Source organism: Strix aluco, chromosome 4, assembly GCF_031877795.1.
Source record: "Strix aluco isolate bStrAlu1 chromosome 4, bStrAlu1.hap1, whole genome shotgun sequence".
NCBI lineage: Eukaryota > Metazoa > Chordata > Aves > Strigiformes > Strigidae > Strix > Strix aluco.
Window position 1 is genome coordinate 66,256,955 of NC_133934.1, and position 18,672 is coordinate 66,275,626.

Here is an 18,672-nt window from a genome sequence, read left to right on the forward strand (position 1 = left end):
CACAGTTAAAATAAGACCTACAAAAGTGGAGAATGATAAAGTGAAGTGAATCAAACCAACCTGCAAACAAAAATGCCAAGCAACAAGGGCAGCTTTCTCCTGATGCCCCTTTTTTTTTACTCAACATCTTGCTTTTATTTAAATCCTAATATTCAAAGCACTCCAGAAACTCTTTTTTTCCTCCAGAAAGGAAAAACAAGACCACTCCACCGTGCCTCGTTACCATGCCTGAGTCAGAATGCCAGGGGTTACAGCAGCATTTCTCACACTCACTCAAAGAACTCTAAAGTTTAACTATAAGTGAAATTCTACAGCAACCATCAGTATAACCATAACTGATAGTTTCCCTGTCAGTTATGCTCATTATGCCCTAAAGGAGAAAAAAATACTGTCCATGTTCTAGAGAGGGATGCTAATGGAAGAAATGTTGACATGTGCTCTTCAGAAAGTTAATTATAGGATTATTTGTCTGATTTTAACCTTTAATCTGCTGCTCTAACCACTTGCTGTTCTTTTTTGGGCCAAAGCATCCCACAGCATAAGGGAAAGTTGGAGGAGCTTACTGAGAAATACTGAATATGCATGACAAATTGCATTCACGTGATTTGTTTTTTTTCCATTAAGTCTAGCACAGTCTCATTCATTGTATGGACAAATATTACTTTTATCATGAAACGGAAACCTATAGTCACATTATTATATTTATTTAAATTGCATTACCTCATATTTGTTGCTTTAGTAATGCTAAATAATATGTTTAATAAGAAATAATTTAAGCAGCCAAGAAAGAAAATTAAGTAGATGCTGTTAATATCATTAGGTACGTAATGAATTTTTTCAGATTAGATTTGCAAATCAGGTGGATCATTAAGTGTTGACAAAGGGACCAGCAAAGAGCATTTCAGCATCATGTTCCAACACCTCGCAATCCAAAACTTGAGGAAGCGACCAGACAGCCTGCAGCCTAGAATGTCAGAACAATCTATTCAGAGCTTACACAATACCTTAAGAAAAAACATTTTTTAAAACCCACTACATAAAAATCCCATCTCTAAATATACATAGGTATAGAGAGAGAGCCTTGCAGAAAGAAGAAAAAATAAGTCCATTCATTTCACCCTGCAACTTCTGCCTGGGAAAGCTGTTTTCAAAACAGGAAGGCTGGAGTAATGGATACCAAGAACGCTTATCACACACATTCTCCCGTGCAAGTAGTGCTGCACCGACACGTGCCTGGCCGCAGGTGCCAGCTGTGCTTCCAGAGCAGGAGCACAGCAAGGAGAACAGCGTGCTTTGGGGCTGCTGCTGCCGCCGCCTCGGGGAGCCCCTGCTCTCCTCCCACCTACAGCTGTGTAGCGCTGACACCTCTGACCTTGCTGCTATCTTCTCCCTGCAGATAATAGTTCATTTTATCCATTTCCTCTGACCACCCCGCACACATCAACTCAAACCCCGCACTGCTACCCCGCACCTACCTTCTTTGTTCTGTTACCAACATCCAGCTGCCCAGAACTGGTTTACCTCACATTACAGCACCAACAGCTTGTGCTTTCATTATACATCATGACAATTGACTTGCAATATTTTTAGTGTAAAACTGTTAGGAGATGGGGTTTTTTTTCCAAGGCCGCTGTCATCTCTCTTGTTTTAACACATGCTACTCCTCATGTGGCAGCATCAAGGTCACAGACTGACATGACCATTTTTCCTATTCCATGGACATTCTGATGTAAGTTAAAGCTTGCACAGTGCCAAAAGAAATAGCAATCACAAATTAGCAACAAATGGGGAGGAGATTAAAAAAGATGGGAAAAAAAACAGTACAGAGGACTTCGGAATTCCAAGCCCCCTCCGCATTAAATGTATGGGATAAGTAAATACATCACATACATTAATGGTGTAACCCCACCCTAAATTTCATCCCTCTCACCACACGATTACCATCTGGCATTTCTGTGTGTTGCAACTGTGTGGAGTTACATGGAATGTTTCTCCACAACCAGCCTCTTTCCAGAGGGAAATACATGAGTAACTTCTATAGGAAATTGCTCATTTGTTTTTGGCCCTTGACAGTTTGCACAAAGAAAATTTAAAAAAAAAAAACAACTTTTTTTTCCCCCTCCATCTTTCACTTCCCATCTCAGTTGACACCTAAGAGGTTTCTCTGCAACACTTTTGATTCATTATCTCTGGAGGAAATAAACCCGTGCCATATTTCCCAGATCTGACTTCATTTTGACTGAACAAGCTCAGAAGAGCAAAGAAAATAACTCTCAACTGTAATTTCTTAATTACAGCTTTGAAAATATTTACATAAGTTTAATATTTAAAACATAAACCAAATCAGATTAGCCCTGATGAAGGTCTCACCCTAGCCTTACAGGGCACTTGCTCACTCTCCTTTTCTCTGAATTGCTTCAGATCAACTGGAGGGCTGGCACATTGCACTAATCGTCCTGAGGAGCTTTTTAAAACTTAATCTTCCCTCACCTTTACTTCAGGGTCAAGTGTCCATCTTCTCTTGGTCATTTCCCTTTCTTCATGGCTCATGATGGGATTCAATGTAAATACAGTAAGCTGGATATCTCCTCTGTCCCAGGGGAGATGGCCATCTTTATTACGTTACTTTTCAGTACGTGCTGTCTGAATTACATGACCTAACTGCTATTCAAAAGATTTATCATCATTAACGCACTGCAATTCATTTATCTTGCATATTATGGATTTCACATTTGTTCTATTAAATATGGTCTCCAGCTCCTTCAAACTTTTGACCTGTTTAGGGGTTTCTGCCACCACACATATTTTAAGAGATAATTCTCCAATAAGAGAGTAATCTCACGCAGTTTCTGTCAACACATGAAAGGTCCCTGCTCCTCTCAGTACCGTGTTTACAGCAGATTTAGTTTCTAACAGGAAAGCCACAATCCATGGAGCAATTTCACCTCTCCCAACAGCTTGCTTTTCCTATTCCACACTACTAGAGAAAACCTAAACCAAAATATCAGTTACCAGGGTTTCTTCCTCAGTGTGCTGTGTTCTCTGCAGACCAATATGGCTTTATACCAGGACAGCAGTCCCCCCAGTAGCACAGCACAGCAGGCAAGCCCTCGTGTCACACTGTTCCCTCATAACTGAATTGCTCTGTAGCTCCCCCACCAAAAATAAGGAGATTCTTGTCCCCTACATGCAAACTTAAGTGCCAAGGTGGCTGCCAATTTGCAAAACAAAAATGTAACTAAGAAGGTCATGCTGCTTCCTTAAATCATTTTGAAGTATGCAAAGAAATATGGAAAAATACTTGAACAGAAAATGTAGGAAAAAAGTAGAATCTGAAGGATGATTCAATAAACAGTGCAGTAGATTAATGAGCAAGAGGTATTTGAGCATTGAGAAGAGAATTTGCTTTTTCTGAAGAGCTGTACAACTTCTACTCCAGGCATTTTACACAAGCATGCATCTGAAACTAAAACTTTGAGATTACTAGTCAAAAAAGAAGGCAAAAAAAATCTGACCTTAGCTAACAAAAATTATACTATGGAAAATATAATTTCATCTTCACATGTTATAAACATGCCACTCCAATTCCCCATTTTAGTGCAAATAGAACAGGATTTAAAAAAAAAAAAAAAAGATTCTGTAATTCTTGACAGTTACAAGTAAATTCAGATCATGCAGTTATCACGCGTATTCCTTCTGTTCTCAATTACAAGCTGATCCCATGAGGATTAACATTTCCATTGCTCTTACATGAAGCTCCTCATGATTATTCAAAGTAGAAATTTAACATCCCATAAAACTGTGCAAGGCCATTTTGCATTTCATAACTTCTCCCAAAAGCTGACATTGATGTTCAATCCCATCTACACATGCACTCTTGAATGTGCAACAGAAACACGATCAACATGTTTTTCACACCTCAGTCCCTAAAGATGCCTCAATGGTCATTATACATATTGCAAACAAACAAGAGCTTAATAGCCACTAGTGTCACATTTCATTTTGTGATGCCCGCACAGCAAAGTTCTGATTACCTAATTAAGAACCACTGTTTGTTTAAAAAAAAAGATAATATTTTTTAAAAAGATAATATTCTTTTAAAAAGATAATATTCTTATAATAACTTTAAAAAGATAATATTCTTTTTCTAAGCCAAGCAGATTTACAGTATATAGCAAAATCAGCTTATTTTCATACACACAGAACTGTTCCAGACAGTTGAAAAAGGAAATTGCTTTTATTGTTAAATTGTTCATCCATGTTACGTGTTATACTGAATACACACAGTTGCAAGAAACTCAGTAACTATACTAATACACTTACCCTTCCCTGGCATGCTACTTTTAAATAGAACAAAATTTTTCAGTTTTGCTCAGAGTACACTCAGAAACTCCAACTCTGTGGCAGGAATGAAATTACTCCAGATTTACACTGTTTCATCTCAGATCAGAATCTGTTTCCCAAAGTATATTGCTTTTGGCTTAAGTAGCAACAGAATTAGGCTTGGTTTTACTAGAAAACATCACCGCCACAGAAGGATGCCTATTGTTTTTAAACGTCAGTGAGTTAAGACTGTGATTACCACTGTGTTCTTATATTACTAGCTCCCTCCCTGTCCCTCCAGCTCCTATCACAAAATTGGCCTCAAGTGGGATTATTCCAGGGAAGGCTACGGCAAACAGACTCCCTAGGAAAGGGCTGACAGCAGGTCTGGCCTCAGAAATAATAAGCACCAGCTGTAGTTTCCGCCTCTCTGCTTGGGGAGCCCTTGGAGCACAATCAGAAAGCAAAGTACAGCAATCTGCCTCTAGCTCCCCCAACATCCCAATTCTAAGACCTGACACCATTAAAACTCTTCTTCTGATGCCTCCCTCTCACTGGAATTAAAACACAGTGATCCAGTGAGGGATATCCAACCAAAGCAGATAAGAACCCCTTACTTTAGCCGTCTCCTGTACGTTTAAACTGTCGTTCCTCAGTCATCTGCTTTAAAAAAAAAAAAAACACCAACAAAAGAGAAATAATAAGACTAATCATTATTAACAAACTACTTCCATTGGAAAGGGAAAAAAAACCAACGTACTGCAGTTCCTTGTTTAGCGCAATTCAGTTTTCTCAGGTATTTTACTTTTTTTGCCCTACCTTTGGAATAGCTACAAGAAAAAAAAAAAATCTTTGAAAACAGCAAAGCGGAAACTCACACCATAGCCAATTGTATGAAGAAAACCTTGAAGGTGTAAGGCCTGTAAGATAACTCAGCTGAAAAAGCTGGGGACCCAGAAGAGAAGGAGAAGCTAGGGACCACTAGACTCCCATATAATTTAACAACTGAGTGATCATCATAAGGTGTTACACAAGAACAGCGCAGCAGAACTGTATAGCAGTCAAACTTCTTGAGACTAAACTCTTGCTTTCCCATTGCGTTTTAAACCTTTCCCATCCTGCATGCTGTTCCGTTCTTGACCCTTTCTCTTCTCACTTCCTTGCTGCCCAGAACTGCTCTCTTCCTCTTCTCGCTATGACCCCCTGGGCTGGCTGGCAGTCCTGGGATGCGAGGAGGGGTGCAGACACCTACGATGCAAGGCCCAGAGCACAGTTTCTGTTCATCCTCAGCACGATGGTGCATGGTGAGGAGGAAGGCGGCGGTAGGATGGCTGCTTGCAGGCTGGGGGCATAGCAGATCACAGAGTGAAGAGAAGCCAGAGGCAAAAAACTCCTGGAAAGCAGCAAGAGCTGAAGGACAGCAACTCGAGGCTTCAAATCCTTATTTCAGCAAGCTGCTAGATTTGCTACTGCAATATATTATTTCAGCAAGCTGCTAGATTTGCTACTGCAATATATTATTTCAGCAAGCTGCTAGATTTGCTACTGCAATATATTATTTTTTACATGTCTTGATTTGTGTAAGGAAAAAAATGCAACCTTTTGTTATGCCTTTGGCAGAACTCTAGAGCCTTTTTTTTTTTCCTTCTTCTTCATAATCCCTACCTTTCTACATGAGTTTTATGGAGACACTGCAAGACACGCCAGCCTCAGCTCCTAGGTCTCCTGCTTTTCCTCTCAGACAAGCACTTGGTGTCTGCAAGCCCCATCATCCTGTCCCCTCAACCCGTGCACACACCGAGGACACAGCAGCAGCGCTGATGCAGTACCACCAGTTCCAACACTAGGGATAAAGCTGTGTCAGCTTTTCTATTATGAACACTTTTTCCTGACCTTATATCTCTGCTAAAAATATGACTGGGGTCCAAACCACCCTCCCAAAACTGCCAGTCTTTCTGCCTCTCAACAAGCAACCTTAATTTATGAATGTATAAACATCTCCATAAAGGTCATTACAATACAGTTCCCTCTTCTTTACTCATTTTTGACATATGAATTAAATAATATGGCAATGAAATGAGAAAATACTTTTCTCTAACCCTTTCTAGTACTTGCAAGAGAGTGGCTGTAATTACAGCTTTAAAATCAATTATTTCTCTAGTTTTGGGGAAGGTTCTGTCTAGTATTAGTGTTTGAATTGTTTACATAGGCAGGCAAGAGTGCAGTCTGTACCCTGTAAAGACATATATTCACCATATTTCAGAAAGGCAACCCAGAAAAGCTCTATTACAGACACAGGAGTCATCCAAGCCTACCTTCCCCATGAGTTTGCTCAGAGCAAGAAGGCTAACAGAGAGGAGACACATACAAAAATAAGGACTAAAGAACTGACTCACAGTGCAACTGAAAGGTGTTCCAGGCTATATGCTATGAGAAGAGTCCTACATTGCTTGGGAGGTCATTTACCAACTACAACATGCCAAGTCAAGAGTAGTTACTATTTGTGAGAGAAAGAGAGAGAGAGAATATATAATAATCAATCCACCTACACTAGAACGTCCTGTAAAAAAACCCAAAACCCAGAGTCCAAAAACATACGAGTAAGACCAAGCAAGGTCTGAATAAGCCTGTGCCATATACAAGGACGTGGGAATTGGAAGTCAGCTGAATTACTGCACCCTTGGCTCACCCTGTACTCGCTACTCTGGTTCTGCTTTCCTGAGCCTACAGCACCTCTTGAAACCCTGGGGCATGCTTCAGAGGGAGCATTAGTCTCTGCTTTTGAAACCTGTCTAGTATCCCACTGTGGGACTAAGTATTTGGCAAGCAAATCCAAACCCAAGGGCTGCTACCACTGAAAGCTGCTGTCAAATGGAAATTAAATTATCGCCTGAGAATTAATTTTAAAGCTCAAATCCTCACCACAATTTAAGTTGCCTCATCCAGCAAGACAACAATATAGCAAGGCATTACTGACTTGACAAGCCAGCATCAAACGGGTCAAGCGAGACTACTTGGTGGAGTCGCACTTCAGCAGTCACTGTAAAAAGGTCAGGCGTGAAAAGATGGAGCCCTGTCACTGTAAGACTGAAAGATGCTCAGCACCCAGCAAGGGGCATTCGGAACCTGGCAATGTTGGTGACCATGGGAGCACTGGCTACTGTGCAAAATTCCTGCAGAAATTCATCCTATCTCCTTCCCCACTTTCTTTACCGGTAGAGCAAATCGTGGATGTCCTTTTGTGTTTTTGTACTCACAGAGCTTTCTATCCTCATCTTACATGACCTGGTATTAAACTGTTTTCACCATCAACTCAGATCACAAATCCTTTTTCAAGAAGAAAGCCAGATGTATTACACCTCCACTTTTCAGGCTTCCAAAGCATTATAAACATCAGCACACTCAACAGAAGTGAGCTGGAAGACTTGTGATGGTGTTATCACTCGACAATAGGCATAACTGCGTAATCACTTGGGGCTTTCCAAAAACTACCCACTGACCATATGCAGACACACGTCTGTGTTTTGCCAGTATGCTCCGTTTGTAAAAGCTGACAGCTAACTAACAGAGCTATAAGCCCTGTTTTAAGAGTAAAATCATGATAAATGTATTGCTGAGCACACATCATGGTTACCTTCCTTCCTGATACACACAAACCTGATCTTTCCAGGTTTGGAATAAAAATAATAACAATTAAGCACAAATCTGTCTCTCTTAAAGGGGTGGATTACAAAAGTCGCAACAAATTCTAAGGGCAATCTGAAGCACCAGTTTGGCTTTCTAGTATGTCAAAGGGTGTCCCGGTTCTCCAGGCAGTACAAGATCATCTCGTCCTGGAGACACCCCCTCCCAACTCCTGCAGCGGCTGTAACAATGGGATGGCTGCAGGGATCCCGAGGCAGGGAACCGGACCGTACCTTCATGGGTAGGCTCTGGGTCGGGTGTCAGCGAGATGTCATCCAGCTCACGCAAGCAGAGCCATTCTCCATCCATCGACACTCGGAATTTGCAAAGATAGATGGTCTCCATGGCAGCCTGAGTGATCTTGTCTGTGGTGGGGGTTGGCATGTCGCTTTGAGGCGTCAGAGCAGACATGATGACTCAGCTGGTACAACAACAACGGGGGGGAAAAAAATAAGAACTAGAAAGAAAAGCTTGCTGAAGAAGAAAATAAGAAATACCTTGCTATTAAAGAACAGATATGCTCAGGATCGCAGAGACTGCTCTGGCCTTTTCATATATAAAGCAAGGTAAAAACGCTGCTCCTTCACCCTTGTCTCTTCCTCCCTCCTTTCCACCAACTGTCGTCGTCTTCAGCTATGCTAGAGGCTATTGATCCTAAACAACCACAGAAAACCTGGCTTCTGCATCAAAAGACAGGAGGGAAAAAAAAAGGTAAAAAAAATATAAAAAGGAAAAAAAAGCAGAAGAAGGAAAAAGAATGGCTTCCCCTGATGATTACCCAAGCAAAAACAAAGGAAGACTGTAGAGACAGATATCCAGGTTTGCTGAAATCAAACTGCTGGTCCCTTTCTTCCCAGATAAGCCAGGACAGCGAGTGCTGATAGGATTGGTTGTGCGCAGTAAGCAGGGTGTTGACCAAAATGGCTGACTAATGAACTGAACTGAAAATTCAGGCTCATGTGATCAGCCGCTCCGAGCGTAGGGCAAGCAATTCCCAGGATGCTTCCTCGATGCTGCTGATGCAGGGACAGCAATTAGGCTCTCGTCATCCACAGCACCTTCTCATCAGGCTATACTAGTCAATTTGTGAGCAAGCATAACGCACCACGCAGATTTCTCATCGGTCGCCCCCATACTACAAAGGAGCGCAGTCTAGCAGCGCGAGGAATACAAAGCCCCATTTGTATTCCTTTCACATGCCTGGATGTCGCTACAGGAATTAAATAAGTACCTTTGTTTTCAGAGTAGGTGTGCAAGTCACAGTTTATGTTTTATTCGCTGTGCAACCTTCTCAAAGGGTACCTTGTAGCTAAAACTTCCCACATACAAAAAAAATGTTAGGATGGATTTATCCTCTTGGGGAAACAATGAGGAAAAAAAAATCTGGCTCTAAGCACGTCTGTGATCAAGGATTAAGCTCTTTTAGGCAGGCACATGCATATGAAAGAACAATGAGGGAGAACACCACAAATACATATAGCTACATGACCGAATCTTACACTTTAAAAACCTCATCTGAAAATTGGTACTGCTCAGGTGAGGCCGATGATGAAGTATTACCTCTCAGCAGGCAGAGAAAGGCTTTCAATCTCTCAAGAATAAGATGACAGCACTGCGTTGCCCTGTCCCTTCCCAGCCAGATGTATCTCCTCTGTGTCCCCAACCCACACAGCCCCACCTCTAAGGAACAAGAGGTCCCAGGCCAACAGACGCCCTTCTTATTCCCGAGGTCACTATTTAACCAGGGCATGGGACACAGTAGCACCACCCGCTTCAGCTACGGTACCAGGCAACAATAAATTAGCTTGTTGTTCTTTATTCCTGTGTGGCTCCAGTATATTTGTGGAGAGCAGATGCGTAGCACCCATCTGAAATGGATGCCTAGTCCCTCGCCATGTAAATTCGGAGAAAGCTGACTGTTCTCCAGAACAGTATATTGATAGCAACATATGAATGATTAATGCATGGGACCTTCGTTATTCTCCATCTTTCTTCTTCCTTAAAGAAATACTCAAAAGGATGTGTATCTATTTCTTAGGGATGTGAAATACAAAAACGCATCACTTGATACAGAAGTCAGCATGCCAATGCATATAGCCTTTTGAAAAAAAAAAAAGTATATTACATAAAAACCTCATAAAACTGGAAAAAAGGGTTAAGAGCTGTTATTCCTAACAGGCAAGAGGAAGCAGTTGCTTTCGGTGCAAACTTCCTGCTTGGTGCATAACATTTTGACTCAGCAACTCTTTCCCCCCATTAGACTAAAACAAACAAAGAGCCATGCAGCATATTATTACAGTGATGCAAAGGAGAATTATTTCACGAACAACAACAGTTACTATTGTTCCTTCTCCCTAAGAGAGAATGGGGTTTATAAAGCGTGCTGACAGCATTTTAACTCATATGATATTTATACATCCTTTCATCAATGACAACCTCTAGTTTTAGTATTCACATTCCACCAGTCTTAAAATCAGTGAAAATCACCATATACAAACAGCTTCAGCAGAACAGTTCACTCTTGCTAACCTTTTGAAAGGGTCTAAACGAACAGCAAATAACCAAAATAAACCCTTTAGAATCAACAAAGTACTAGAAGCTATTGTGCAAGCTATTATCCCACATATCTAATTATCAGACAGTTTAATTTTTTTTGTTTTGAAACAATTAGGAATATAAACAGCATTAGGTGTAATCCAGCAGTTCCCGTTTCACAACACCGGTCTCCAACTGAATTCAGCACTGGCAAGTGACCCACATACCAGGATCACAGTGGAAGTCTGTTAAAAAATTAAGTAACTGTTCAACTTCAATTGGTTTTCTTTTACGCCATTTGCTGCTTCTTAACATGAAGAAATAAAAGAAGCCAGTCTGCCCCTTCCAGTTCAGTTGTATTTCAGGCTCCTTTATGCCATGTTCCTGCTGCAAATACTCGATAGGGATTTTTTAAGTATTTGAAAAATGTTTCCCAGCCTTGATTAATTTCAGTTTACTAGTATGTGTTGCCCAAAACAAGGCTTTGGACACAATATGGCACCTAACAGATTTCAAACAATTACCCCCTTAAAAGAAACTGAGCTACTTCACCTCTGTAAAACAGTACCTTTTACTCATCTAAGAAACAAAAATGATACAAAGTGTACATATGCTTAGAAACTCTGATGAGTAGTATTTATTTTTTTTAAAACAATGACAGAATTTCTTTTTCAAGCTGATTTGTTTTTTTCTTGCAGAGTTTTGATATGAGTATTTGAAGTCATAAGAACTCTTCAACTGTCCAGAGGAGGCTGTAATCTCCAGGTTCCAGTACATGGCTGAATTTACACCAACAGTATAAAAACAGAGAACCTGCCCTCCCAATACAGCTTTCAGGGTAAGCTAAGGCAAGTAGCAAAACCATAACAAAAGCAGGTAATGTCTAAATGTACTATGGGAACATAAAAGCTCTATTCAGAGAAGGAAAACAAAAAATCAAAACAAACCCAAAAAACCCCAAACAGGAATTATCCTATTACTTACTGACCTGCGAGCCTTTTATCGCCACCTGGAAAACACAAAACCAACCTTCCCCTATCCCTATCCTGTGCCTCAAAATTATAAAGCAACAAAGCATCTTATAAAGAAACAAAAGAAAGCTATCAAATATTGGTATTTTCATAAAGGCTTTGATAAAACTACCATGCAACTCAAGGTCAACTAATAAAGCTCCATCAGGGTTCAATGTCAATAGACAAAAAAAACCCAAGGTGTAAATGAAGAGGAGGTTATTAACGAAGAACCACTTTCTCAATCTGAAACCAGTCAGACAGCCTTGACCCGTCTTACAAAACCCTCATATTAGCCACACTTTGGCAAAAGTGGATAGAGGCTTTGGCGAGATTACAAAACAAGGCAGATTCCTGAAAAAAGAGTTTTAAGATGAAAGAATTAGAAATTGACTATGTTGGAATGTTAAGACTAACAACCTGAAAGCAAAGCACTCCATCAGCCCTTAGTATTTGCAAACTTAGCTGCACTGGAAAGTATTTTTAGCTTCAAACGCTTAAGAAATTAGAACAATCTAAGCAACAAAACCCGAACAAATTCCCAAACAACCTTTTCGACTCTAGGGGGCACCTTTGGATGTACTTTTACTTCCAGTGCCAGCAAGCCAGGCCTGCGAGCAAGCCGAGTTTCAATCACTAGGAGAAAACTTTCCCTGATCACTGTGTAGAGCTTGCAAAGTAGCCGTACAGCAAAACGGCAAAGTTGGCAGATGAGATTATTGCTTCAGATGACTGCGCTGCTTCTGGTTATTTAAAAATCACAGGAGAACACAGAAGCATTAAAAAAAAAAAAAAAGCCACCAATACTCTACAAATGGGAACCACTGCTGAAGGAAACTGTCCAAGTAACAGCTCAGTTGCACCGCTGAGTTCTAAAACAGCTGCTCAGGATGTCTGAGAGAGACTGCAATACCAGAGGTAACTCCATGCAAACAGGATAAAAATTACGAAGAAACACAAGCCTTTATATTGCAGTCTAAGACAAGTATGAATCATGAGCAGGTTCCTGCAAGTTTCTGTAAAGCCTATAACCTGTTTGTGGCTGCTTTATCAGATTAAGCAGCCTGACAGTCTGGTCCAGTAAGGCAGCTCCCATGCTGCTAAGTGACACAATCTGATCTTCCTATTTTCTGCCCATGCTTTTGCTCGACAGGTGAAAAACTCTTACTAGCAAACCTATGAACGTGCCTTTTGCTCTTGCGCCCTCTCTTTCTTTCACTTTGGCGTCAACTCCACATCAACATGCTGTCCAACTACCCCTTAGTCCTCTCAGTAGCTGTACCAGTCGCGACAACTAGAAAAACAGCATCAGGGCTACGCCTGGTTCAAGAGCCAACGGAGTGGCTATTCCACAAAACACATGCTCACACTCCTCCAATAGCCTCTCTCCAGGCAATCTCTTAGGGGGAATGTAATTTGAAAAGATTAAATTAGTAACAAAACATTTACATTGCAAACTCTGACTCTTCTGCCAGCACAGATACGTACATTCCCCTCAGATAACAGTGGCACTTCGAACCCTGCATGCTAAAAACATGAGTGGGCAAAAGAAAGTTTAACCCGAAAAACAGCGGCACAATTGCTTAATTCCTGGAGAAAGTGACAAACTGGTTTTTTGTCTACCTACTGTGAAATACAGAGATGTTATTTAAGGATTCAAGTAACTCCCACAATTGAGGGTACAATTAAAAAAAGGGAAGGAAAAGTCTACTTGAAGTATCATGATACCTGGTAGGCTTTCAGTGGGAGCAAGGAATGGTTTTGGAGGTTTTTTGTTTCTTTGGGGGGTTTTTTTGTGTTTTGTTTTTTGTTAAAGACAGCATAATCAACTTGCTTTTACTGTATTTAAAAAGTATTCTAAGGTTTTACTGCAGCTCAGCATGTTTAAGTAAATCTTGTTGTTCCTTCTGTCTGCCTAGAACCATCTGTATCACAAAAGCAGGTGCTGCTGGCATGAAAAGCTTTTGCAGTCTCCCTCCCTTAGCAGCTTTTGCCTTCACCTGATCTTTGGAATCATCTCATCTCTGTTGCCTTGTAAATAAGAAAACTTGGATAAGATGGAGAAGGATTAGTTGGAGGGGGAAAAATATGCCCGAGACAAAATCTGTAGAGAAAATAAAGTTGTAAAAGAGACACATTCTTATGATTTCTTTGTTACCACATATTCTTCATTTACATTCATCGCTGGGCTTCAGGTCACCAGCTTACACCACTGCCCTGGTAACACAAGCGTCGTGCCTCCACCTGGCTGCGAATAACCCTTGGGGTGACTTCTACAGGTGGAAGCAACAGTCACATGCAGAATCCCATCAAGTCACCAGTCTCCAGGAAAACCCTAACACAGAGCTATGAAGGCTGTCATCAGTTCACAAACACCAAATGTATTTTTCCAGATTTTCAAATATAAAATTAAACAGCTGTAGAGTACCCTTCAATCCTGTGGAGAGACCTCAAGAGAGAGAATGGTTTAATGATTGTGTCATAACAGGAAGAAAAAAAAAGTTTAAATAAACTTCAAAAATATTCTCAAATATTGACTTTCCAGTATATTGGTCACTACCTCCACTGTAACATGTAAATGTCAATACAGAGTAATTATTTTCGTTATTTTTGTTACTACTCATGGAAATGACAGCCTTCAGGCACTGAAGGGAGGAACTTGTGATCCAGCAGGAAACACCCCTCACTTAAATTGGTTCTTTCAGTTTACAACTACACAGAGAGGGTTTTGTATTCATAGAGTATAGCACTTTTTTTTTAAATACACACACAAGATGCAAAAATAGCCTTCTTCACATTTCTCAGTTTATCTTAACTCTAAAAATAACTCGGGCAGCAAAGAATCAAGGGAAGCAGACATGAACAATCACTTGAGGTACTACTGCGGAACAAGGACAAGCAGATCAAGAATTGTCCATGCTGAGCTGTTATGTGCTATGGCAACCTGAATTCATGCTACTTGAGGAAACGGAGCCCCACAGGCTACTGATGGGTCTCCCCAGCAACACCAACACAGACATGACAATCTTTATAACCTGGACCATGATTAACACCACTGCACCTCAATGCTGCACAGAGTAACTGTCATTGAGAGGGAGATGCAAGAAGTGATGACACCTGCAAGGCCACATACTCTACAGATAGCCAGGATTAAGTTCAGCATTTAAGCACACAACATCGTTTCTGCTCCAGAGTGAAGTTCTATCCACTGCTTCAACGACAAGCCCAAAGCAGTAAGTGAACAAGACTTTGCAGCAGAATCCCCTGCTCCTGCTGCTCGGCAATGAACAAGTGAAAGCTGCTTTTACAGACATGAGAACTGCAAAAAAAAAAAAAAAAAAACACAACAAAAAAACCAAAGGATGATGAAAAAAAATGATTTGCAGGCAGAGTTTGCCCCAGGAGAAACAGAGCCCAATACCCCATGCAAATAGATTATGGTACACATTCCCTTCAGACACTGCTCTCACTGCATCAGTCACTCAATTACTGAGCAGGCTTTGACATACAATATTGCACAGGCAGCTATCACCTCTGAGACCAAAAAAGTACAAGGGGACTTTTATATACATTTTATAAGGCTTTTTCACAAAGCTTACATGAGCAGCCACTGCAGAGTAAGGCTAACAGAAAGGATAAAGCATTGCTCAACCAGTGAGTTTTTACACTAACTCCTCCTGAATAACCATGCTCATCTCAATGCCTCAGTTTCACCACATCTACACAGAAAGAAGCCACCTCACAATGAAGTGTGAACAGTAGAAGCATGATGGATAAGATTAAATATTTTTCTTAAAGGCTTCTTAACTATAATTCAGTCCCTTGCACACACATCACAGGACTACAGTGGGTAAAGATTTCCTGATTAGGGGGGGAAAAAAAAAAAGTAAAAATTAAGGTTTTGACTAGAAGCTTTCAGTTTAAAGGACATCTCACTGGGGAGGGAGTTTTGGACTGTGGACAAAAGTTGGCAGGCAGAGACAGTCCTTCATAGGGCTCAAAGTTAGGTCATTTCACCTGCTCTTGGCATTACAGAAATGGACTTGTTACCTCACTGGTTATAGCTTTGCTGAATAATGGCTTAAATAAAATACATTAGCTCCAAAAGAAAGAAAAAAAAGAAAAAAAAAAAGATACCCACCCCAAAATAATCAGCTAATGTGTGAATGAATGCTCACCTGGGATGCAGGCAGGAGACAAACCAAAGGCAAAAAGCTCAGTCACCCACAGCCTGGCCCAAGCCCAGAAGACGAAGCTACTGGCTATTTTCAAGATGGATGGATGGAAACGGGAAGAACACTTCTATATAAATCCATATGCATAGGTTTGCTTTTAAGACACACACAATAACTACTTCACAGTACTCCAGCTTACCCAGATACACCTCAAGAACATTACAAAGAATCTCACGAAGCACAAAACTACTTGCCACCCAACACGCCCCACGCGAGAGCGCAGCAACGCGCTCCAGCCTCGTCACGCATCCAGCGTGCAATGCCCTCGCCTTAAGTTTGTTCTCTCCGCCAGTGCTGGTGGGAAGCCGGAGCGGGTGTTTCCCACCCCCTAACCACATCCCAAGCCACGAGCTGCTTGTTCTATTTCAAAGGGTGGCACCAGTTCTTCCCAAAGGGTCCACAAAGGAGAGGGGTCTCTGCAGCGCGGGTTTTGCGGAGCCCGTGGGCCGGCATTGCTTCTGTGGCCCTTCCTGTGCTGTCAGGGGGGCAGCCCGGCCACCGCGACGCCCCCACAGGCCCCCCTCCACCGAAGCCCTGTCTGCTCAGAGACAGTTTTGGGGTGGGCACCACATTTTCAGGAGCCCGGGGCGTACGGTGGTGACTGCTGCCAACTCCTCCCTGCCGAGAGCCGCTCACCCACAAGCTGCCCTCAAAGCCTTAAGAGCACCGCTCGATCACCCTCAGGCGGGAGCCCGGAGCCGCCCCGCCCCGCCTCACAACGGCGGCCCTCAGCCCTGCCATGACACCTCACGGCGCCCACACGGCCCCGCCACACCCCGGGCGGCTGAGGGGCGCGAAGGGAGGCCCCAGCCGCTGCCCCCTCAGCCCCGGCCGCACGAGGCGGCTCCCCCCCCGCTTCGAGGGAGGCTCCCGGCCCGGGGAGGAGCCCCGCAGCTACTCACGGGTGCCGGCGCCGCCGGCTCCGTCCGGCCCCGGGTAGCTCAGCACCAGCACGGGCAGGGCGGCCCCGCCGCGGGGCGCCGGGGGTCTCCACACGCCGGGCGGCGCGGCGGCGCCTCCATGGCCGGGGTAGAGGAGGAAGAAAGGCGGCGAGGCAGGAGCCGCCTCGTCCTCCTCCTCCTCTTCTGCCGCCGCCGCCGCCGCCTGCTCCTCCTCCCCGGGCTCGGCCCGCCGCTCCATAGCGGGGGGCAGCTCCGCGCCGGCCCCGTCCCGGGAACTTTCCGCTAGCGGCGGCAGAAGCGGCGCCCGCTCCGCCTCCGCCATCGCCGCCCCGGGCCGCCGGGCCCCGCCCCGGCCGGGAAGCAGGGCCGCGGCCGCCCTCCGCCCGCCCCCGCTGCAGGACGGGGCGGGGAGGCCGGCGCTTCGCTCCCCCGCGGCGCCCCGTTTCCCTCCGCAGCCCCCCGGCCCGGTGCCCTACCTGCCGCCGGCCCGCGGGGCCCTTCCAGCAGCGGTGGCTGGTGGCGGCGGGGAGGCTCGCCCGGCCCGGCCCTGCTCGGCTCCCGGGAGTAGCTGTCTCCCCTCGGCCCGGGCTGGGCCAGCGGGCCACTGCTCGCCGCCCAGGTTGCCTGGAGGATGGCTCACCGAATGCTGACAAAAAACGGATAACCGAACTCCGATTCGTGCGGGGGCTCCGGGCGGCATGGAGAGGAGGACCATGCTTCCACCCTTCCTCTGAGAGGGTTTGGGTTTTTTTCCAGCCTCATACCCTTAACCCTCTTTTTCACCGCTGCCACTTCATCCTTCTTGCACTTTAAGAAAAACTGAACAAAGCCGACCTAGTCTTCTAGCATAAGCTTCCCAACCCTGATACAAAGACCATGGGACTGCTGGCTGTGGAGAAGCAGTTGTCAGTGAGACACTATCCCCTCACCTGTATTTCATGGACTACTTTTACACCAAGCCAGAAGGAAGGAAGCCACATCCCTGGTCATGTGGAGTCGCCTTGGCAGGAGCAGAGCCTGCATGAGGAAACACACATTTCAATCTTAAGAAACCACCTTCATACAGCAATGAAAAAGTCGGACTCCCACGTGCTTTAACCTACCCATGATGCGAAGCAGTTACACCATCTCCTGCCTCCCCCTCACTTTCCCCAGGGTGAGATCTCATGGACAGCAGCATTTTCAGATCCTTTGACAAGAGGCAACAATACAAGGTCCAGAGATACTCCTTACTATTAAAGCTACCAAATAGGCCATACCAATGGGAACTTCACTTAGGAGACTGTCTTTCTGCAGACAGTAATAAAGACTTCTCCTTAAGGCAGGACAATTAATGTGGACTGGAGTATTGTCAAAGGGCAGGGAGAAAGAACATAAATACGCCAGTTTTTCAAGAACATCCTGCGTTCAATGCACTTAGGTTAAGCTGAAACATGTTGCTTCTTTCTTTTTAAATCTCCCATAAAAATTGCAAAAGCAAAGCTGCAAAGGCAACTGATTTCTGCAGACTGCTTTTTCCAGCGCTGCCCCAAGTCATGCAACATGTTGCAACAATTTAACAGATGCTTTAATCCATTTTACAAATCTCAAAGCTAAATGTTTGAATTTCTATTTGCCAGTGCTAGCAAGAGTAAAACAATGTCCAGACTGTTGCTGATTGAACATTATGGAAGACTAGGAAAGCCTTGACAAAATTTAAGGCAGCAGCAGATGTATTTCCATGTGAGTTATTAATAATTTTTTCCTTACCCTGTATAAATAGAAATTGCAGGTCGTCATGCAGAAAACATTGTCCACCTCTCTGCCACTGTACTTTTTCTGCCCAAGCTTCCAGAGGCAAGCCAGACTTACTCTGGATGCTTATCACCCACCAAGTTCTCCAGGGGTAGAAAGACAACAGCTGCTCATACCTCTCCTCAGAGCTTTCTACACACTGCCTATGTGCTTTTTAAATATGAATCATTTACGTGCAAGTGCACACTG

The 18,672-nt window shown here is 43.5% G+C and overlaps 1 protein-coding gene across 10 annotated transcripts in view; it reads right to left on the minus strand.

The window, feature by feature from the left end:
* The window catches only part of RUFY3 (RUN and FYVE domain containing 3), a 56,934-nt gene extending 39,920 nt beyond the window's left edge, over nucleotides 1–17,014 (minus strand). For 2 of the 10 annotated variants that reach the window (XM_074823388.1, XM_074823395.1), the window contains exons 1-2: nucleotides 16,690–17,014; nucleotides 15,731–15,814 (exon numbers count right to left, since the gene is read on the minus strand). In XM_074823388.1, coding sequence (XP_074679489.1) covers nucleotides 15,731–15,814; nucleotides 16,690–17,011 — 406 coding nt within the window. In that variant the 5' untranslated portion in view covers nucleotides 17,012–17,014. Of the gene's footprint in view, nucleotides 1–8,240; nucleotides 9,107–15,730; nucleotides 15,815–16,689 lie in introns of those variants that run through there. The other 8 variants (XM_074823390.1, XM_074823389.1, XM_074823393.1 and 5 more) reach the window with 7 other exon arrangements.
* Between the last annotated feature and the right edge of the window lie 1,658 nt (nucleotides 17,015–18,672).